This window comes from Narcine bancroftii, chromosome 9 (assembly GCF_036971445.1).
Source record: "Narcine bancroftii isolate sNarBan1 chromosome 9, sNarBan1.hap1, whole genome shotgun sequence".
NCBI lineage: Eukaryota > Metazoa > Chordata > Chondrichthyes > Torpediniformes > Narcinidae > Narcine > Narcine bancroftii.
This window is the reverse complement of record NC_091477.1, coordinates 87,269,931-87,294,116: the sequence shown is the minus strand read 5'-3', so window position 1 is coordinate 87,294,116 and position 24,186 is coordinate 87,269,931. Positions and strand designations below refer to the sequence as shown.

General features: G+C 42.6%; 1 protein-coding gene across 6 annotated transcripts in view; it reads left to right on the top strand.

Annotated features, from left to right (window-relative positions):
• The first annotated feature begins 1,659 nt into the window (after positions 1-1,659).
• prss59 (serine protease 59, putative) overlaps positions 1,660-24,186 on the top strand; it is a 63,341-nt gene continuing 40,814 nt past the window's right edge. For all 6 annotated transcript variants that reach the window (XM_069896724.1, XM_069896723.1, XM_069896727.1 and 3 more), the window contains exons 1-5: positions 1,660-1,989; positions 7,176-7,357; positions 8,559-8,791; positions 10,197-10,332; positions 22,550-22,664. In XM_069896724.1, coding sequence (XP_069752825.1) covers positions 1,765-1,989; positions 7,176-7,357; positions 8,559-8,791; positions 10,197-10,332; positions 22,550-22,664 — 891 coding nt within the window. In that variant the 5' untranslated portion in view covers positions 1,660-1,764. The remainder of the gene's footprint in view (positions 1,990-7,175; positions 7,358-8,558; positions 8,792-10,196; positions 10,333-22,549; positions 22,665-24,186) is intronic.

Sequence of the window (24,186 nt, the reverse complement as noted above, 5' to 3'; positions counted from 1 at the left end):
ACCATCCTTGCAGAATTCAGGACCTTGTTAAATTTTTGCTGTCGTGGATCCAGTGCACAGTGCTGCATGAACCCCTTCATCAGCCACGTTCTGAGGGGGTATGCCGTGTCGCCCACAAAGTGTGCTGGGACTTCCACTCCATTCACATCTTGGGATACCTGTGGTCATAACAATGCAGATAAGATGTCAGTTCACCTATCAGGTGCCACACTGCTCTCCATGCTGCAGGCCTGTGCATTGTAGGACCTGCCCATGTTACTTCACACCCCGGTCAGCAGCCGTGCACTGAAAACGCAACAGCCACCTGGCTGAGGGAACTGGAACCTTGAATAATGATAGCACAAAGGGGTTTGAAGGAAGCACACTCACATCACATGGGAAGAGGTATCCTCCCGGGTCCTCTGCCTTTCTGTACAGGGAAGAGTTGGCAAGCACTCATGCGTCGTGCGTGCGTGTGTGCGTCACCCCACAAACACATCAAGCTGTACAGAAATCAGAGTGCAATTATCTACGTGGAGACACGTGAAGTAGGAAACATTAAAGGTGTAAACTCACCATAACTTGTGATCAACAATAGCTTGCAGAACAACGGAGTGCCATCCTTTGTGATTGTAGTAGGCGGGGGAAATAATGGGAATATATGACCCATCAATGGCACCAGCACACATTGGGTAGCCCCTTTCTGTGAAGCCATCAATTGTCTCCTGGAGACGTGTTCCACTTGGCAGGGAGATGAAACGTTTACCGAGGACCTTCTTCAAGGCTCCAGTCACCTGCCGCACCACCATGCACACATTGCTGTCACCTATGCCAAAGATGGTACTGATGGATCGATATTCACAAGGGAAACAGCCAATAGGAGTCCAGGCTCGAATGGCTGCTGCCAGTTTGTTGTCTGAAACCTAAGGTGAGGTTCTATGAGTTCCAACATGAAGTGAAAGGCACCACACGACATATGAAAGTGCCTCCTTCAGTCTTCATCATCACATTTGGTGAGAACATTACTCCAAAACTCAGCCCCCTTGGATCTGTCCAACCTCCGCAGAGTCCAATTTGTTATTAGAGCTATTTGGCTAACAAGCAGCATTCGCCTTCGTCTGCGGTGCCTGCACTCTGCTCTCCTTTCCAGCTTAAATTGTTGCCTGCTTCTCCATAACCTCTAAAGGAATCATTTTCTAATCTCAGTGACATGATTCTCAGACCTCACTGACATCAGAGTTTTAATGGCATTAATGGCCTTACCGAGGATGTGCTGGACTTCAATCTGAGCACCAACTCAGGCTGAGAACATCATAGACATTTGCCTGGCCTGCTCCAGGACCACCATGATCCAGTATATAGGGCTCTTCAGCCGCTTCAATTATGTCATGTCGGCGGGTGGGGCTATGGCCCATCTCCATGGGGATCCGGAGGGTGCTAATGAGGCGCCTCTCCTTTGAATGGGATGCTGGAGCAGCCTTTTTGGGCTGCAGTCTGAATGGTAAGTTCCAATTTGTCTATCCGCTCCGTAGCCGGTCTCGAGGCAGAGGGCCGACCTGAAATGGCCTACTGAGAACTTCTTTCCTTTGTGATGTCACTTTGTCGATAGTGATGCCTTAGTAGGTCAATTGTGATAATTACTTTGACTGGTTTGTCACTTTACACTTGTTTTGTTGTTAGTCACAAGCAGGAAGTTGTGATGAATGTCATGCATGTTGCTTTCTTTGTGAATTGTTAGTTAACAACTCATAGTTTCCACTTTCCATTGTTTCTTCACTCTGTTAAATGCCTTTATATCATGTTTATGACCTTAAAATGTGGGGTGTGATATCAATAACTAGAATGACATCCTTTCTTCTTTTCATTTCCTGTGAATGGTGCGCTTTAAGTTTTCATCATTCCAGGTACCTCAGAATTTTACGGCAGAAACTCCATTTTCGGGGAACTGAGCAATGGTTCGTCCAGAGGCTGGATCATTTCAATGCTGCTGATCGGAGGGTATGGAACCAGGTAACATTTAGCACGAATAAATGAAAGAGTTTTCTCATTCCAGGTGATTGGAATGTCCAGAGTGATCATTTGTGTTCCTTGTTAAAATATTTAAATAAATGTAAGTTATAGGCAATGGACAACATTCCTAATTATATGAGTTCCAAAAAGTATTGTGAGTTTCAAATAAAATTATTGTTATTGTGGCAAAATCTGTGGCTCTGAAGCACTTGTAAATTCTTGAGCAATGTATTGGATTTTTTTAAGTCTACACTAATTCTCTGACTTAAGGCACTTTCAAGTAGGGAAAACACCCATCTGTAAATACGTACCTTTCTGAATGTGCTGTGGTCAGCTCCGAGGTGCCGATTCCAACCCTTCTCGGGGAAGGGTAATTGGTGGACTGCAGCTGCTGCAAGCGACTGGTTAGGGGCGGGCTGGTGATGCCGTCAGCCCGCAACCCCACTCACCCTGCTCCCTCCACAACCTCCTCGAGGCAGGGGCAGCAGACGGGGGCTGTCAGGGCAGTAGGAGCCATCATCTTGGGCCGTTGAGGCAGTGGGAGCCATCAGCCGATGCTGTTGGTGCTGGCTGGTGCGAACTGTGACAGCCTCACCAGGCCGCTTCTGCCTTCGGGGCCGCTCTCTATGGCTCAAAACGCGGCAGACCAATGGCCGTCTTCCCTACCCATAATCCCCCACGCAGCTGGAACTGTTCTGGGAAACACAGAGTGGTTCTAGCTGCGTGGGGGGAATTATGGGTAGGGAAAACAGCCATTGCTCTGCTGTGTATTTATGATGGGTGGCGCCATGGCACCAGTTGCCTCACCTCCATCAGATCCAGAGGGCGCTTCGAGGCGCCTCTTGACATGAATGGGATGCTGGAACAGCCTTTTAGGGCTGCCGTTTGAAAGGTAAGTTTTAAGTTTTAGATCCGTTCTTGTAGCTAGCTGAAATGACATTTAGATATATGAAAATATCCTGACTTTCTGACACATACAAAATTATTTGATCGATCCAAACGCAAAGTGTAAGGAAATCTAGGCTGGAGAAACACTTATCGGCAATAATCTAAGCCCGAATGTATATGCAGAGGTACTTTATCGCATTTGTTGGCCAAAGAATATTTCAACGTAGGTTTCCCTGGAGAAGTCAATGATGTTTCTACTGACACTTGAAAGTTGTCAAATGTTACAGTTTTAAAATTCCCAATTCCATTACTTTTTTATAAATGAGTTCATCTCTGAGATGCAAGTGTTGCTGGCAGGCCGGCTTTTATTGTCCATCTGAGTTCCCTTGCGAAGATAGTGATGAGCTGATTTCTTCAGCTGCCACAGTCCGGTTGGTAAAGAAACTTTAATAGTTTTGTTTAGAAGGAGTTTCAGGATTTAGGTCCCATGACCATAAAGGAACAGCAAAATATTTCCATGTCAGAGGAGAGTGCAACTTGGAGCCAACCTGCAACAGATGTTTTTTTTCTCTCTCTATTTGCTTCTAGCCTTTGTCCTTTTTGGTTGCAAAGTTTTGATCAAAGTTTTGGGAGGTCCTGTTCAAAATACTTTGTTGACTAACTTCAATGAATTTCATAAATGATACAGATCATTGAAATTATACTAGATTATTGATAATAGGTAATGATTTTACTATCTGACTAAATACTTAATACCTTACAAGGAAGCAGTCCTTTTCATGGCACCTTGAGAAAAATGATTTAACCTGGAACAGATTATGCTTAATAAGGTAACCTTTCATCGTCCTATATTCCATCCTTCTTAAATAATGTCTCACAAGTATTTTGATGAAGGCTTGAATTGTGCAAGGACAACAGAATACAGACTAGGATTACTATTGAGGGTTTCTTGCCATGGGAGATTGAAGGGTTTGCTTCTATTCTACTGAGGACAACAAAAATAGGAATTATGTTCCTGGTGCAGCATCACCAAGAATCATTTCAACAACAGTTCTCTATTTCTAAACTCCAACACTCTTAATGGTGAATGCCAATGTGTCATTTTCCTTCCCAACTGCTTGGTGCTCACAGCTCCAGAGGTCCAAGTTCAATCGTGACCTTGGGTGTTGATTGTGTGGAATTTACACATTCCCTCATGTGGGCCTCCTCCAGACATTTCAATTTCCTCCACATCCCAAAGACAGCAGATTAACAGGTTAATTTGCCACTTTAAACTGCCTCTCATGTGAATGTGAGTGATACTGGCAGGGACCATTGATGAAAATGTGGAAAGAATAAAAATCAGAATTCATTTAGGATTAGTATGGATGATTAGTGCATCACTTGTTGTGCTTTTCAATATTTTTATTAGTTTCAACATATAAATGTTACATGGGTACTTGAGAATAAAATAGACTATTAACAAATCTTGTATAGTAATACAAATGGTATTGTAACCAACGTTACATTAAAAAGTACAAAAAAACTACTGGTGTTAAAATAGCCAAAGTCTTGGTTCTTTCTCTCTCTCTCTCTCTCTCTCTCTCTCTCTCGTAGCTTCTCTCTCTTTCATAGCTTCTCTCTCTCGTAGCTTCTCTCTCTCGTAGCTTCTCTCTCTCGTAGCTTCTCTCTCTCGTAGCTTCTCTCTCTTAGCTTCTCTCTCGTAGCTTTTCTCTCTCGTAGCTTTTCTCTCTCTCATAGCTTCTCTCTCTCGTAGCTTCTCTCTCAGCTTCTCTCTCTCTCTCTCGTAGCTTCTCTCTCTCATAGCTTCTCTCTCTCTCATAGCTTCTCTCTCTCGTAGCTTCACTCTCTTGTAGCTTCTCTCTCGTAGCTTCTCTCTCTCTCTCTTTCATAGCCTCCCTCTCGTAGCTTCTCGCTCTCGTAGCTTCTCTCTCTCTTAGCTTCTCTCTCTCTCTCATAGCCTCTCTCTCTCTCATAGCCTCTCTCTCTCTCATAGCTTCTCTCTCTCGTAGCTTCTCTCTTTCGTAGCTTCTCTCTCTTAGCTTCTCTCTCATAGCTTCTCTCTCTCTTAGCTTTTCTCTCGTAGCTTCTCTCTCTCATAGCTTCTCTCTCTCTCGTAGCTTCTCTCTCTAATAGCTTCTCTCTCTCGTAGCTTCTCTCTCGTAGCTTTTCTCTCTCTTAGCTTCTCTCAAATAGCTTTTCTCTCTCTCATAGCCTCTCTCTCTCTCTCTCGTAGCTTCTCTCTCTCATAGCTTCTCTCTCTCGTAGCTTCTCTCTCTCGTAGCTTCTCTCTCTCAAGGCTTCTCTCTTCGTAGCTTCTCTCTCTCAAGGCTTCTCTCTTCGTAGCTTCTCTCTCTCATAGCTTTTCTCTCTCTTAGCTTCTCTCTCTCGTAGTTTCTCTCCCTCATAGCCTCTCTCTCGTACTTTCTCTCTCTCTCATACTTTCCCTCTTTCTCATTCTCTCTCTCTCTCTCGTACTTTCTCTCTCTCTCATACTGTCCCTTGTAGTCTCTCTCGGAGTCTTCCTCTCTTGGAGTCTCTCTCTCCCTCTCTCTTGCCTCCACTCTCCTTTCCCCCATTGCCCCCTCCTCTCTCCCCTCATCTCCACACCTCATCTCCCCTACTCATCTCCCCCTCATCTCCCTCCCTTGCATCTCCCTTTGCCTCCACCCCTCGCCTCCCCATCTCTCACCTCCCCTACTTCTCTCATTCCCCCTCGTCTCCTCGCTCATCTCCCCCTTCATCTCCCCCCTCTCGTCTCCCCCTCTCCTCTCACCCTGTCTCCCCATCTCTCATCTCCCCCTCTCATCTCCCCCATCTCACATCTCCCCATCTCTCATCTCCACCTCTTGTCTCCCTCTCTCTCATCTCCCTCTCTCTCATCTCCCCTCTCTCTCGTCTCCCCTCTCTCTCGTCTCCCCCTCTCTCATCTCCCCTCTCTCTCGTCTCCCCCTCTCTCGTCTTCCCCTCTCTCGTCTCCCCCTCTCTCATCTCCCCTCTCTCCCCCATCTCTCATCTCCCCCCTCTCGTCTCCCTCTCTCTCGTCTCCCTCTCTCTCGTCTCCCTCTCTCTTGTTTCCCCCCTCTCTCGACTCCCCCCTCTCTCATCTTCGCCTCCTTCTCTTTCATCTCCCTCTCCCCATCTCCCCTCGCTTCTCTGCCACCTCTCTAATATCTTGACAAACTACTCAGGAATATAACAGTAATTCGATGGAAATTAACCTTTGAGTCCCGTTACTGTTCTACACTGCCCTTTTTCCAATGTCAGGCACATCTGTCCTAACATATACAAAACTGCTCTTAGTACTTCAGGTATGATTTGACTTGGATTTTGTATAATTCTAACATTGCTTCTATTCTCTTGAGTTCTAGCCTTTCAGTATATAGGCTGAAAGTATTTGTGTTGTTTAAAATTATTTTTATAACTTCCAATGGTGTTTTAAAAATCTCTTTGTAGCTTCACTGAACCTATTTGCCTCAGAGTGATCTCACACTTGCCTAACTTGATATTCATTTGCCATAATTTTGCCTATTTTCTGAACATACTAATCTCTTATGGCAGTTGAATGTTTCCTTTTATCTTATACAGGCACAGGTAGTGTAGCAGTTAGCACAATGCGCTTGCAGCGCCTGTGACCCAGGTTCAAATTCAGTGCTGTCTGCAAGGAGTTTGTACATTCTCCTTATGTCTGTGTGGAGGGAGGCATGAGTCTGGGAGGTCTGGTTTTGTCCCACCTTCCAAAAACATATGGGGTGGATAAGTTAATTGGTCACATTGGTGTATTCGGGTGATGTGGCCTCGTGAGTCAGAAGGGCCTGTTGCTATGCTGTATCGCTAAATTTCAATAAAAAATGTTACATTTAATGTAATAAATTTATTACGTGCTTTGACGAAATGACAAATATTTATTTTGTAGTCATAATTTATTGATGAAATTCCAAAACAATTATTTAGACTCTTATTTGGATTTCTCTTCTTTGGCTTGGCTTCGCGGACGAAGATTTATGGAGGGGGTAAAAAGTCCACGTCAGCTGCAGGCTCGTTTGTGGCTGACCAGTCCGATGCGGGACAGGCAGACACGATTGCAGCGGTTGCAAGGGAAAATTGGTTGGTTGGGGTTGGGTGTTGGGTTTTTCCTCCTTTGCCTTTTGTCAGTGAGGTGGGCTCTGCGGTCTTCTTCAAAGGAGGCTACTTTGATATACTAATAGATGGTGATATTGATGCAATGGATATTGAAAATAAATTACAACATATTTGGCAAAGCAGTTCTGTTCATATCTTTGCTTTTATTTTCCCAGAGATTTTATATCAATGGTACATTTTATCAACCTGATGGTCCTGTCTTTCTTATGATTGGTGGAGAGGGCACTGCAAATCCAGCATGGATGGACCATGGTGCCTGGATAACATTTGCCAAAAAATTGGGTGCCCTCTGTCTTCTTATAGAGCATCGATTTTATGGAAAAAGTCAGCCAACAATGTAAGTTACAGTTTTCCTTGGTTTAATTCTTCATGATCCTATGATACATATTAGCTTTTTTTTTATCTGTCTGAATCTAGGAAGATGGGGATAATGCAATCTATGTACAAATATCTTGTGGAATGATATTTACATATAGGAATATCAGAGACCATGTGGTCATGGATCATAGCTCAGATATTCTCTTTTTCCTCTTTATTCAGCTGGTGAGTATTGCAGTGGTCACTCTGCATCATCCTATATTATTCTAAAGAGCTAAAGAGCGATCACATACAATTTAAATTTAGACAAATGGCATAGTAACAGGGACTTCTGGCCCACAAGCCCTCCCCATACACCAATCGACCTACAGCCCTCACACATTTTAGTAGGGGGGTAGAAAACCAGAGCACCCGGAGGAAACCTATGCAGACACTTCCTGCAGACAACCCCTGATTCGAACTTGGGTCGCTGGCACTATAATAGCATTGCTCTAACCACTTCGCTAATAAATTGATACTCATCCCATGATACTTTATAAAGTGTTCCTTTATTCAACAAAATCACATTGGCTAATTTAATTTAACTGATATTTTATTCTACTTTTTAATGTTAACTCTGACATTAATCATGAAGGGTAATTTCTTTTATTTTGGATGGGAGGATATGTGAAGAAAAGTTGCCAGAATGGAGGTGATGTAATGATTTGCGTAAATCTTCAGACCTATTTTCTCAGGAGAATTGACTGGTGTGTGATGTGACACGATGTGACCTTATGCAAAGGAGTGAATCGTCAGTGAATAGCATCACTTATGACCCTGGCTGGAGAGAAGTATATGATGCAACTGTTGGACTGACAGTACAATCAGAGGGCTTGCAATAATACCATGGTTTGAGAGGAATCACCAATATTTCCATTTTCTGTTGTATTTAGCACAACTCCATGCACTGTTCCCCAATGACGTTCATTTTATTCAGACTCCAAGCACCACACTCAGTCGAGTTCTACCACGTACAAATGTTGACAAACTATAACTTGAGTCAAGGGGTGGTAACGTTCTGATTTCCAGTTTATTATTTTGTTCAGCTTGAATCTTTTGTTGAATTTTAAACTAAATTATGATATTGATGAGTAACGGAAATTCTTGTACTTTGTTCAGTGTGCAGCAAAAATGAAAAACTTGAACTTACTTACGCTGTATTTGTTGGCACCTTCTTCAAGGGACTTGAGCCTATCAAATCTTCAATACCTCCGCAGCGATCAGGCCCTGGCAGATCTCGCCCACTTTCGAGCAATGGTAGATATAAAAATGAACCTTACACTCAACAAATGGATTGCTTTTGGAGGGTCCTATCCAGGATCCCTTGCAGCGTGGTTCAGACTGAAATATCCACACCTAGTCTACGCTGCCGTGGCATCCAGTGCACCACTGCAAGCTGTTATCAACTTCTCAGGTGAGTTCAGCCAGCCTGTTATCCATGCTGTACAGTTCACCTGGAATTTAATGGAAATAAAAATTAGGGCCAGAATCTTATTTACCATCATGGTCAAAACATTACCACCTGTAAATTGGAGGAACAACACCTAATTTTCTGTCTGGGTAGTCTCCAACCGGGCAGCATTAAATTCGACTTCTCCAGTTTCTCCCTCCCTTCCCATTCCCTCTTTCTTCTTTCCTCCAGCTCTCCACCCCCTTCCCTCTCCATTCACAGAGGCATCTCCCCACTCCACTTGTTTGCTGGTATGCCCTTCCTCCTTTATCTACCTACCATCTCCTGCCTGTGTGACTGTGCTCCTCTCCTTGCCCCTCCCCCCACCAATTTGTATTGGTGCTCGCCTATATTTTGAAAGAACTTGATGAAGGACTCAAGCCCATAAATGTTGGTTTTGTTTCTTTATATTTGCTGTATAAAGTATGCTGTTTCTCCAGCATTTTGTATTTTACTTGGGATATCCTAAATCATTTCACAGATAACGGAGATCCAACAGAATAAGAAACAGTCAAATAATTTGCTTTTACTATTATTGCTTGATGGATCAATTTGCTTGATCATCTGACCTAAGGGAGCTTCTTCAACAGTGCACTTTGTCTGTCACCTGCACAGACAAGTCAGCCCATGTTCAGGGCAAAGCATTTAGAATGTGGCTTGAAGCCCATCTTTTTGAACTGATGCAGAATGCATCTCACAGAACACCTAAAGGAGTGCTTCAGTGACAATCAGCACCTTTGTCCTAAGAATTACATTGGTGGACTGCATTTGCCACCATGATTCTTTGATCAGATATAGGAATGTAATAGAATCTTACTTTGTCTATAGTTTCTCAGTGTTTTTAATGGAACATTATATCTTGTAAATATCCCAGAAACGATTGATACCTAACATTGCAACATTATTTTCTGCATTACTTCAATTATCTAGTCATGGGCAAGCCACAGCAAGTACATTTTCTGCCCTTGGTGGTCATAAGGATCCTAAAATTACTCTTCCAACCTAATTTTGTATTGGTTAACATTTTTAAACTGGCATAACTGAGCATTTAACTTGGGAAGAAGGATTTCCAGTAAACAGGTCATTCAGCCATTTCCATGATTGATTTGGATGAATAGATCTCACTCACCTTAGAAAGACTTTGAGGTTGTCACTCTTGTGAAATTCCAGTTATCAACTGCAACTTGATTTCAGTAAAAGTGGGAACATTTAACTAAATACTTCATTTGTGTGCCTGTTCACCTGACTAGCTGTCTATATAATTTTACATGATTTCTGTTACTGCTTTTATTAATGATCGTTTCAGTATTTATTTGGAACCAGAGAAAGTGGAAACAAAATCAGCACTTTGTTTTCAATATTTTTCCAGAGTATTTGGAAGAGGTGACCTATTCTTTGGAAAGTTCTAGTGCACCATGCCCTCTCCTTGTGAAAGATGCCTCTGATACACTCACAGAATTCTTGTCAAAAGCTGACAAGTATAGCCAGGTTACGCAAGATTTCCAGTAAGTATGACCAATTTCAAATACCAATTTCAAGATTCACTTTATTGTCATGTAATAAAAACTGTCATATTACACAAAATTGCCTTTTGCCTGCTGTAAGGCAGACAGATTCGTCATCAGCAGAAATTGCCTGAAGCGCCTCTTACAATCAGAGAAAGAGGAGCAAAAAAGAGTCCCCTCAGAATCATCGTGTGTCCATGGGTTCACCTCCAGTGTTCCCGCAGCCCCTGCAGCCACACAGAGTCCAGTCCAAACAGCTCCAGAACCGTTCCTCCAACACAACCAGGGATCCTTCAATGCCCTTGGCGCCCTCTCGCATCCCAGTTCCGATATCTGGTACTGCTTCAGCCAGTCTTCAGCAGCCCAGAGCCTGCACAGATTCCACGTCTTGAGTCACCAACAGCCCACTGCTTGTGTGTTCTTCAGCCTCAGAACTCCCCACTGGTCCACTGCTGTGGTCACCGTCCTGTGGGTCTTCTCTGCTTCTGCTTCTCAAAGAGGGGATGTTCTCCTCATTTTCTCATGCCCTGCTTCCCAGGAGTCTGTAACCCCTTTTTGTCTGCTGCTGAACATAGGCGCTGGCATCTTGGGTGCAGACCCCACGGTGGCAATATTTTTAAAGAAAACCACCATTGACTCCATTTACAAGCTGTTGAAAGTCGGTATGGAGCTGACAGCAGTCCACTGGGTGGTTGGATCTGGTGGGAGTTCGTGACTTACGGGTCCATACCTGTGGCAGTGCTGCCATTACCGCAGCTCCAGCAGTGCCACCATCTTTCATTCCATCTTTTATGAAATTACTTCAACATTTTAAACTGGGATATTGATGATTGGACTCTTGGATTAATTCACTATAGGCAAATATTAATGCTGCAGATGATGAAAATCTGTAACAAAACAGAAAGTACTATAAAGAGTCTGCAGATCAGATGGTTTGAGACCTGAAACATTGTTAAGCTGTGTTAACCTGTGGAAACATTGCCCGCAGATGCCCCTAATCTGAATATCGTTGTCCTATTAGTCAAACATTTCAATTGCTAGATTCTGAATTAGAGCACATCATAAGTTCATAATATAATGACAGTTTATTTTAGTTAATTCAACTAAAAGGTATTGAAGATTCTGATTTTAGATTTCAGATTTATTGTCAGAGTTCATACATGACGTCAAATACAGCCCTGAGATTCCCTTTTCCTGCGGGCATAATAGAATTAACACTAATAAATAGTACACAGTGTAAATATGTAAACAAATAAAAGAACTGTAACAGATAACAAATGTAAACAAACTGATAGAGCAATACAGAGAGAACAAAAGAAAATCAATAGAGTGCACAAGTAAGAAACCTTAAATGAGTCTCTGATTGAGTTTGTCGTTGATGAGTCTGATGGTGGAAGGGTAGCAGCTGTTCCTGAACCTGGTCGTGTGAGTCTTGTGGCACCTAGACCACTTTCCTGATGGCAGCAGTGAGAACAGAGCATGTGTTGGGTGGTGTGGGTCTTTGATAATTACTGCTGCCCTCCGACGGCAGCGTTTCCTGTAGATGTACTCAATAGAGGGTAGTGTTTTGCCTGTGATATCCTGGGCTGTGTCAACTACTCTCTTTTGTTTCTAAAAGGATCCAAAGATTCTGTTTCCATAACTCTATATTTTCATGTAGCAGCACCATTGGATTTCATTCAAGAGTGTTTTCTTTTAATTTTATTTTAATTTAGCGATGCAGCATGGTAATAGGCCCTTCCGGTCAACAAGCCCATGCCACCCAAATAGACCCAGGAGACCAATTAACCTACTTAGCCCATATGTCTTTGGAATGTGGGAGAAATCAGTGCACTCAGAGGAAACTCATGTAGACACAGGAAGAACCTCTTTACAAACAGTGCCAGATTTAAATCCAGATCACGGTCTCTGTAATACTGTTGTGCTAACCACTAAATCTGTTTTAAAAATATTCCATGATATACTTAAGAGAGGTAATATGGAATGGTTGTAAATAAATTGTGCTTTTCACACGGACACATGAGTAACTCTATTTTAAATGACACAATAACTTTGGATAATAAACATTGTTCATAGTTCGGTTGTCAGTAAATTTTAAAAAATTACATTGGAGAAGATTTTGTTTATGATTATTAGTGTCCTTGTACCCTGATAACCACCTTTTAGAGGAAGAAATTACATTTGGTTACATATCAGAATACTAGCTACACCAATTATTGTAAGAATCTATTAAACTCAGACACAAGTACACATTTCTGCTTAGTGAATTATTTTGTGAATCCATTTGAGGGCAGTATTTCTTCAGTAAATTACCTGAGATAATTGAATTAAATCAACATTTTTCATCTTTCCCATCAAGAAATATCTATTTTCAAATAGGGAAATACAACATGATGATTTATAAAGTTTTAAGTTACTAAAGCACGAACTGTATTAGCTCTCCTTAGGCTGTATATGTTCAATTTTTTTCACTATTAGTTGATTTTCTTTTGTTTTCAATGCAGGGGCTACTTATTTCATTCTTAACTTTCATATGCCTGACTGAAACTCATTGGAAAGCACATCATTCTCAAGTTGCGTTGAATTTTATAAAAAAATTATTGAATGTTGATGTTTGCCATATGACAGAGCAGAAATAAGCATTTAGCCTATTGATTTTGCCCCGCCATTCTATCATGAGCTGATCTGTTTTCACACTCAACCCCACTGTGTGGCCTTCTCCCCATAACCTTTGATGCCCTGACTAAACAAGAACCTATCAATCTCTACCCAATGACCTGGCCTCCACAAATGCCTGTGGCAACAAATTCCACAGATTTACCATCCCCTGGCTGAAGAAATTCTGATACATCTCTGTTCTAAGTGGACACCCTTTAATCATGAAGTTATACCCTCTTGTCCTAGACTCTCCCATCATGGAAAACAACCTTTCAATGTCTACTTTGTCAATGCTTTTCAACATTTTGAAATGGTTCAATGAGATTCCCCCATTCTCCTAAATTCCAACAAACCAAGAGCTGTCAAAAGCTTCTCGTATGATAACTATTTCATTCCCAGATTCGTCCTAGTGAGCCTCCTTCGAAACCTCTCCAATGTCAGCAATTCTTTTCTTAAAGGAGGAGCCAATAACTGCTCATAATACACCGTGAGGTCCCATCAGTGCCTTACAGTCATGACTGTATAATCAGTAGAGTAGTGTAACTTCTTGCCAAGCACTGAAGGAATAATGATATGGAAGGCCGAGCTATAGTCGATGAAAAGTAGCCGTAAGAGTTGCTGTTTTCGAGGTGATCCAGAGCTGAGTGGAGAGCCAGCAATATTGCATCTGCTGTGGAGCAATTGTGACAACAGGTGAAATGCAGTGGATCCAGACCTTTGCTTAGGTACGTGTTAATTCTGAAAGCCTCTCAAACCATTTCATCACAGTAGATGTTAGTGCTACTGGGTGGTAATTGTTGAGGCTGCTCACACTAATCTTTTTGGGTAACGGGATGATTGATGCCCTTTTGAAGGAGTTGGGAACCTCTGGCTGCAGCAATGGGAGGTTGAAAATGTCAGTGGCCTACCATTTATTATGTATGTCCTACTTGGTTTGTCCTTCCAAAATGCAACACCTCACACTTGTCTGCATTAAATTCCATCTGCCATTTTCTGGCCCAAATTTCCAGTTCTCTCTACAAGCTTTGAAAGCCTTCCTTGCTGTCCACAATGCTTCCAGTCCTAGTGTCATCAGCAAACTTGCTGATCCAATTTCCCACATTATTATCCAGATCATTGATATAGACAACAAACAGCAATGATCCCAGCACCGAACCTGAGGCACATCACTATCACAGGTCTCCAGTCTGAGAAGCAATCATCCATTACCATTCTCAGTCTTCTCCCATTCAGCCAATTTAGAATCCAGTTTACAACCTCTTCATGGATACCTAATGTCTGAACCAGCCTCCATGTGGTTAAAGGCCTTATTAAAGGCCATGTAGACAATATCCACAGCCTTTCCTTCATCTTCTTTCTTGGTAACCACCTTGAAAAACTCAGAGGTTCATTAAACATGACCTACCACACACAAAGCCATGCTGACTCTCCTTAATCAGCCCTTTGGTGTCCAAATACCTGCATATCCAATCTCTCAGAACACCCTCCAATAATTTATCTACTACTAACGTCAGGCTCACTGGCCTGTAATTTCCTGGTTTACTTTTGGAGCCTTTTTTTAAACAATGGAACAACATGAGCCTCTGGCAACTCACCCGTGGCTAAGGACATTTTAAATGTTTCTGACAGGGCCCCTGCAATTTCTACACTAGTCTCCCTCAAGGTCCGAGGAAATATCATGTCAGGCCCAAAGGATTTATCTACGTTTATTTGCTGTAAGGCAGCAAGCACCTCCTCCTCCTCTTTAATTTCTATATACTCCACTATTGCTGGTTTCCCTTCCTTCTTTAAACACTATGCCAATTTCCTGAGAAAATACTCATTAGTCTCCACACATAGATGACCACTCTGATCTTCTAGGGTACTAATTTTGTCCATTACTATCTTAACATACTTGAAGAAACCCTTCAGGTTTACTTTCATATTAATTGCCAAAGCAACCTCATGTCTTATTTTTGTCTTTCCAATTAATTTTTAAGTATTTTCGTACATTTTCTATACTCTTCTAGTACCTAATTTGCTCTTTGTTGCCTATACATGTTACACACCTCTCTCTCCTTCTTAATCAAATTGCCAAATGCCCTTGAAAACCAAGGCTCCTTATGCCTGTTAACTTTGCCTTTAATCCTGACAGAAACATGCAAACTCTGCACTCTCAAAATGTTGCCTTTGAAGGACATCCACTTACAGAACACATCCTTGACAGAAAAGAACTTATCCAAATCCACTCTTCCTAGATCCTTTCTCATTTCTACAAAATTGGCCTTTCAACAATTTAGAACCTCAACTCAAGGACCAGTCCTATCCTTATCCATAATTAACTTGAACTAATATTATTGAACCCAAAATATTAGTCTACACATACTTCTGTCACCTGACTTGTTTGGTTCCAAAAAAGGAGATCAAGTATTACATCCTCTCTCATTGGTACCTTTATGCATTGATTTTGAAGACTTTCCTGAACACATTTGAGAAACTCCAAGCCATCCAGCCCTTTTATAGTATGGGAGTCATTATGTGGAAAATTTAAATCTCCTACTATCTCAACTTTCTGTTTCTTACATTGATCTACTATCTCTCCTGCAATTCTCTCTGACTATAGGGAGGTCTATAATACAACTATATCAGTTTGGTCTCACCTTTCCTGTGTGATGGAATATTTGGAGATGTTTTTGGGAGAAAAATTGGTAAAATTAGAGAGGGTTACATATATACACACACTTCAAAACAGATCTTATTTGAAATACTGAAGAACTCATAGTCAGTGACTTTACAGAAACTATGGAGAATGCTATGCGCATTTCACAAATAGGTGCAAAATGAAAAGATGTCATGAAATGAGTAGGTTATTGTCTTGGAAGATCAACCAGAGTCAGGTTGTCTGTATTGGACCTTTTTGCAAGGCTTTTGACCTCTCTGCAAAGTGCTCACTCTGAGGTAATTGAGAGGTTTGTTTACCTAAAACAACAGATGGGAGCAGAAGACTAACTCCTATTGTTTGTTGGAGAGGGTCAGGGGTTTTTGCAAGTGAGAGAGAGAAGGACATATGGCTGGCAGTTTTGAATCTCAGAGAGAGGGAGAAACTGAGCAGTGTCAACCGGGAGAAGTTTGTTGGAACTGAAACAGAAGCTCCAGAGTGGTGGATGGCTGGAAGTGCTATCTGTCTGATGTTTCTCTTGGAATAAGCGGAACAGAAAGGAACTCTGTGATAGCCTGAAACAAAGAGGTTATCAACTGGAGAACCCTGATGGAGCAAGTTTCATCAGCAAGACATTGAGGTGACTAATGGTGGTACCTCAGTTATGGAAATCCTGGAATAACAAATCTCTCTCTGCAAACCTACAAAGAACCTTCTTGAGTGGTAAACATTCACCTTTCAAGCACCAAAGCCTGGTTATACATGTTAAATTCTGGACATGTTAAGAATTGCCTGCAACCAGTGAAGTTGGAAGAATGAGAAATGAGATTGAACTGTGAACCAAATAACTTTTCTTAAAGTTACACACACATTACATACACGTGCGCTTAGAATTAGAAGGGGGTTAAGTTGGGTTAGTTAAATTAATAGAGATAAGTTAAAGTTTGATTCTGTTTTCATGTTTAAATAATTAAAAATAACTTTTGTTTAAGTAACTACTTGTCTTGGTGAATGTCTATTGCTGCTGGGTTTTGGGGTCCTTTGGGATTGTAACACCTGTTCCTCAGCTCCACCCATATGGCCTCTGAAGATGGCACTCTGGTCTATCCTGTCTAAGCACAGCTGAACAAGAATGGCTTAATATAGAATTTGTAATGCATCATGGTTTTAGCTGTTCTTTAATTTTGAACACGTTGTATCGATGTTATTTTTGTTCAGGGAAAATAGATGTTAGCCCTTTTCCTTAACCACAGCAGAAAGGGCAAACCTGAACTCTCTTATTGGAAAGGCTGAGTACATGGGAGTGTGGCGGCCTGCCATTACGGAGATCGGGCCGGCACATTGCGCGGGAGCAGATGCGGACAGAGATCACTAAAGCGACTCCCAGGACAATGAACCAGCTGGGGCAGCATCAGTCCAACAGCCCTAAAATGGCGTTGGTCAAGCTGCCCAGCTAACTCAGCAGAAACAGGCTGGAGAAGAAGGGCATTCATATGATGGCTGTTCCCGCCTGCTATTGTTATTCACACGGCTGACTCAGTCAATCAGCAAAAATGGCAGGAACCTGAACAGTATAAAGGCAGCCTTTCCAGCCCTAATAAATGAGTGAGCTTAACTTGTGTCTGTGTGTATGTGTGTGTGTGTTTCTTTGTAGTGGTTGGCTACAATTGGTGACCCTGACGGTTTAGAAGGAATGTAAACCTAGCTATGGAGAACGAAGCAGCAGTCAGCGCAGTCGGCCTGAAGCTCCCGGCATGTGGTTCAACCAGGCGGAGGGTCAGTTCCAGATTCGAGGCATCACAGCAGAGACCACCCGGTACTACCATATGGTCAACACCCTGGATCTGCAGACTGCAGACAGAGTGGACACTTTATCCACATCCCACCATCGGAAGGCACTTACACAGCCTTCAAAGAGCTATTAACTGAGATGTTTGGACTCTCACGGCGAGAGCAAGGAGCATGTTTGCTCTACCGGGATAGGCTTGGAGACAGATCACCGTCAGTACTCATCAATGAGATGCTGGCCCTCCTAGGAAATGAGCAGCCCGGCTTATATTCAAGCAGGCGTTCCTGGAATAGATACCTGAAGACATCCAAATGCTTCTGGCGGATGCATATTTCACCGACCCCCAGAAAGTCGCAGTATGGCAGACATTCTGTGGAAACAGAAACAGAAGTGCTCGGCTACCGTGGGGCTCATAAAGAAGTCTCGTAATCAGATCAGAGTAATCCCAAGCAAGGAACAGCAGACGAGAGGCAGGAGCCAGTCCAGCGACAGATGGTGCTTCTACCACCTGAGATGGGGCACTGAAGCCCGCTGATGCCAGTCCCCCTGCGAGTTCCAGGGAAATGACAGGCCAGTCATTGCTGATGGCCACGATGGCTGGCCACCAAAGAGAACCTCCTGTATGTCTGGGACCGACCGCCTGTCTGGCAGATGCTTCCTGGTGGATACAGGAGCAGAGGTCAGTGTGATACCCCCGACAGGGTTGGACACTAGGTGCAGGCTAGCAGGATCCACGTTGAGGGCTGCCAACAACAGCAGTATATGGACCAATGGCACTCGAAGGGTCGAGCTGCAGTTTGGGGGCAATCACTTCTCATGGAAGTTCACACAGTCTGCAGTGGAACTACCATTCCTCGGAGCAGATTTCCTTCGAGCCCACAGCCTCCAAGTGGACCTTAAGGGTAAGTGACTCATCCACACCCAGACTTACCAGACCATCGCACTGAGGGGCGCTAGGTTTCTGGCAATGCACCTGGACTCCATCCACAGCTCAGAGGAAGAGTTCTCCAAGGTGCTAGCGGGATCCCCGGCAATCTTTTCTCCTCAGTTCACAGCGGAGATGCCTCGATATGGCGTCAAACATCACATCCTAACCAAGGGCCCACCACTTCATGCAAGACTTCCCCCAGAGAAGCTCCGACTAGCCAAGGAGGAGTTCTGCAAGTTTGAGGAGTTGGGTGTTGTTTGACGGTCAGACTGCCCCTGGGCCTTGCCCCTGCATATTTGCCTAAAGCAACTGGGGGCTGGAGACCATGTGGGGACTTTCGCCGGCTCAACGAGGCCACCACCCTGGACCGTCACCCCGTGCCACACATCCAAGATTTTGCGGCAAACCTGCATGGGGCAACAATATTCTCAAAAGTGGACCTCATGCGATGATATCACCAGATCACGGTGCATCCTGATGACATCCCTAAGACGGCTATCATCACTCCATTTGGGCTGTTTGAGTTCCTGAGGATGCCATTCGGGTTCAAAAATGCGGCAAAAACATTCCAGCGACTGATGGACGCAGTGGGCCGAGACCTGGACGGCACTTACGTCTACCTCGACGATATCCTCATGGCAAGTAGAACCTGACAGGAACACCTTCAACAGCTCCGAAATCTCTGTAGTCATCTGCATGAGTTCAACCTCACCATCAACCTGACCAAATGCCAGTTTGGCCTGAACACCATCGACTTCCTGGGCCCCAGGATTACAAAGGACAGGGCCACACCACTGCCCAACAAGGTAGAGGCCATCTGTAGCTTCCCAAAGCCCAGTACAACCAAAGGTCTGCAGGAGTTCATGGGGATGATAAACTTTTATCTCAGGTTTATCCCAGTAGCTGCCCAGTGAGGCGCCCTCTGTTCATCCTGATGTCCAGCAAGGAGAAGGACCTGATCTGGGACGACGAAACCGCACGTGCGTCTGTGGAAACCAAAGAAGCCCTGGCCAAAGCTGGACTCCTGACCTGCCCCAGACCAGATTGGACCCATGGCCCTCACAGTCAATGCCTCAGGAACAGCAATTGGTGGAGTCCTGGAACACCAGATAGAAGGAAGTTGGTACCCACTAGCTTTCTTCAGCAAACATCTGTGGCCCCCTGAACTAAAGTACAGTGCTTTCAATAGAGAGCTGCTGGCGCTGTACTTAGTCCTCCACCACTTCTGGTACTTTCTTGAGGGAAGGGCTTTCACGGACCACAAAACACTGACTTTCACCCTGGCTGAAATCTCCGATCCCTGGTCAACCTGCTATAAAAGCAGCCTTTCCAGTCCTAATAAATGAGTGAGCTTAACCTGCCTCACTGTGTGTGTGTGTGTGTGTGTGTGTGTGTGTGTGTGTGTGTGTGTGTGTGTGTGTGTGTGTGTGTGTGTGTGTGTGTGTGTGTGTGTGTGTGTGTGTGTGTGTGTAGCGGTCGGCTACAGGAGAATGCAAAATGGTGACAGTTCACATTGAGAAATGTAGACAAAGCAGTTTATAATCTGGAAAAGCTGACACAAGAAATATGCAAATAACCAATACTTTTTCTGTATGTGTACCTATGGACTTATGGCATGTAAGTTTATTTCATAAAGACATTCAAAAGTTTGTTTACATAAACTGACACCGACTGGAAGAACGCATTGGGGTCACTGTATGGCTGATTACATTAATAGTCAGTAAAAATAAGATAGCTGTTGAGAAAGTAAATCAGATACTGAAGGAGATGGAATGGTTGGCATGGAAGTATAGAACATTGTGGCTATGTATATATGATAAAATAAATCTAGCTCAACAGATATACTTAATAAAAAATGGCGATCATCGTGTTGGTATCAGTAATTCAGGAGGTTTATTTTCTGGTGCTCTCTGGGACGTTTAATTGAAATAGGTTTGGGTTCTGTAACCACTGCCAACTCTTATCTCAATCAAGCTTATTATGAAATTTGGTCACATTATTGTCATTATTTGCAAAATATTTCCTTGTCAGCAAATTGTTTATTTTAATTTGTTTCTCAACATTATATCAATTTTGATATCTTTATGAGGATCATTGCTGAGGTGAATGGGAATCTAATTTTTAAATCTCTCAGTGCAAGTTTAACTCATCCCTGTTGTTTTCATTACCGGTAGTGCACCAACTTTATGCTGTCTGTAGATTCAATGCAGAGCTTAGAGCCTGAGTGTCCATATATGGAGAACATGCCTTAAAATGAACCTGCACTAATTAAACCCAACCTGCACTTTTTAAAGCAACTGTTGGCAGATATTCCATAACTCATTCTGACCTGAGATAAATTGAGAACTGAGTAACAAGAGAAAGAGTAGGAAGAGGTGGTAGGTGGAGGGAGAGGTTAAGCTTTTCCACTGATGAACTAAGTCTTGGTGGAAAAATGGAAAGATTTGCTCTTTTTGCAGTGGACTTGGAGGCCATCCAGATAAATTACAAAAACCTGTGGGATCAGACGGCTGTGTGCGTCAATTGACAGTCATGTCTCAAAATACTTGGATGCAGTTCCACAAGAATTTCAGTTTTACACGGTGTAGTCATGTTGTACCAAATGTACGACACTCGCAAGCATTGCTCAATACATCATAACTCCATTGTGACGAAGAAACTGAAGCCTAATGCTCGTAATTGAAGGTCTTTATTTATCTTGGAGACTGTGGCAATAGAATGTGTTTCTCCGCTTCCGCTGACCTTCCACAGTGAAGCAATATTTTATACTTTGTAAAAAAAAAACTAAGCTAACAACTAATGATTAACTCCTTTCAGAGGCTATAATTACCTACTTAATTTTAATATTTTGAATGTATACAGGTAATTATTGCAGAATTATGTATTGACAATGGGAATATACTCCATCTGACAGAACCTCTTTGAGCATTCACATACCAGTTTTGTGGCAAGCACTTTCATTCATAGCAGCAAAACCATAAATGTTCACTGTCTGCCACATCATTCACAGTGGCTTCATTGTGCAAACACCACAACACCTACAACTCCCATTTTCTCCGAATTGGAAACCTTAGCCTTCCCCTTAACACTCGTATCCTTCCTTGGAATCATATCATTTTTTTCTTCAGAAGTGCTGACGTAATTTAGCTACTTATTTTTCAATTCTGACGAAATGCCTTCACCACATGAGCCACTTCAATTCAAAATAGCAGTGCACCCTACCCTTTCAAGGGCAAATTTAACACTAAAGAAATCTTCCTCTATTAGTTGTTAATGCAGCATTGATATCATTAAACATATATGGAGAACAACTGAAATAGGACTTTAAAATGAACAAAATAGTTAAATGTGCTTTATCAGTGTGGTTTTGAAGTTTTTTCAAAGTTGTATTTTCCCTAAGGCAGAATTATTTAGTTTCACTTATCTCATTTATTCTTCTGGCTTTGGAAGTAGGAGTACTGAGAATTCTCTTAATTGTTTTCAAAGCTGGAATGTTTGCTTTACATCTGAAATGATTGGATAAATTATATTTATTTTATAATGGTGGTCATTGTAGGTCCTAGAAAAGAACACGTGTGAAAGTACAATGAAATATGTCAATAAACATTGATAGATTCTTCTTTGGCTTGGCTTCGCGGACGAAGATTTATGGAGGGGGTAAATGTCCACGTCAGCTGCAGGCTCGTTTGTGGCTGACAAGTCCGATGCGGGACAGGCAGACACGGTTGCAGCGGTTGCAGGGGAAAATTGGTTGGTTGGGGTTGGGTGTTGGGTTTTTCCTCCTTTGCCTTTTGTCAGTGAGGTGGGCTCTGTGGTCTTCTTCAAAGGAGGTTGCTGCCCGCCAAACTGTGAAGCGCCAAGATGCACGGTTTGAGGCGATATCAGCCCACTGGCGGTGGTCAATGTGGCAGGCACCAAGAGATTTCTTTAGGCAGTCCTTGTACCTTTTCTTTGGTGCACCTCTGTCACGGTGGCCAGTGGAGAGCTCGCCATATAACACGATCTTGGGAAGGCGATGGTCCTCCATTCTGGAGACGTGACCCACCCACATTGATAGATATTTAATAGACATTTAACATAAAAAATGGTAAAGACTAATGTCACATTAATTTAAATTAATTTATGTTTACCTTGCATCACTTTTTCAGAATTCTAATAAATATATTTTTTCCATTGCCTGAACTATTCACTATCATCATTTCAGGTTATGTGAACCACTTGAAATAAAATCTGGAATGGATTCTGCTTATTTATTGGAAACTTTGGCTGGGAACTTCATGGATGTGGTCCAATATAACAAAGACAACAGAGTTTTTGAGGTAAGCGGAGCAACTAGCCTAAAGCATTTATTTGAAATGTTTGTGTGAATGAAGGCCCAATGATACAAATGTACAAACGATACATCAATATCCATGCTCAGTCCACGAAAGTAAAAAACACCTTCAGTAAACCATGCCAATCAGCTTTGATTGTGGCCAACATGCCAGAGGAAATCAAAAACAGAAGGCATTCTCACAAAATGTGAATCTTTATGCTTTTTCTTATTTTTTTCTTTATTTCCTATTTCTTTGTAATATTAGCAAATGGATACAACCTTTCCGCAAAACGTCTTCACATTAACCTAATAGTTTATATTGATTATGCCAAAAAGTGTGCTTTTGAAATTTAAGTACAGTATTTAGATATGCCAAGACTGTGAAGCTTTGCATATCTAAATTGTAGATTCTTTAATTTCCTCTTCCAAACATTCTAAATATTTGTGAGGGAATATATGCATAGGTTTATGTTCTTTCTTCTTTGGCTTGGCTTCGCGGACGAAGATTTATGGAGGGGTATGTCCACGTCTGCTGCAGGCTTGTTGGTGACTGACAAGTCCGATGCGGGACAGGCAGGCACGGTTGCAGCGGTGGCAAGGGAAAATTGGTGGGTTGAGGTTGGGTGTTGGGTTTTTCCTCCTTTGTCTTTTGTCAGTGAGGTGGGCTCTGCGGTCTTCTTCAAAGGAGGTTGCTGCCCGCCGAACTGTGAGGCGCCAAGATGCACAGTTGGAGGCGATATCAGCCCACTGGCGGTGGTCAATGTGGCAGGCACCAAGAGATTTCTTTAAGCAGTCCTTGTACCTCTTCTTTGGTGCACCTCTGTCTCGGTGGCCAGTGAAGAGCTCGCCATAGAACACAATCTTGGGAAGGCGATGGTCCTCCATTCTGGAGTCATGACCCACCCAGCGCAGTTGGGTCTTCAGCAGCGTGGATTCGATGCTTGCGGACTCTGCCAGCTCGAGTACTTCGATGTTGGTGATGAAGTCACTCCAATGAATGTTGAGGATGGAGCGGTTTATGTTAAGAACCAGCTTAATGCATCTATTCTCTCTTTAATATCTTTTCTTTTCTCATATTTTTACATACAAATTAAGACCAGGAGGACTGCTCTGGGTCTCAAGGCTGCTTTGCCATTCAGTAAGATCATAGCTGATCTGATTGTGACCACAACCCTGCATTTCTGTAAAACTTTTTGGATGGATTTAGGAAATTTTTTAGAACAGATTATTGGTATTATTATTCCACAAAATCCAGATTTATTTTTGTTTGGGAATACAGAATGAACAAGACCTGAATTAAAACTATCATTTTATCAATTCAAATTTATCAAAATAGCTTTAGTGGTGGCAATGAAGTGTATTGCTGTGACTTGGAAATCAGATGCTCATTTGGGTATGGGAAGATGGCATTCAGAAATTCAAAGATTACATATGATTTGAGAAACAAATATTCAACTTTCTTACAAATTTAGAGCATATATATGCAAAATTTAGGGATAAATATGTAAAAAAAAATTTCCTTCCTC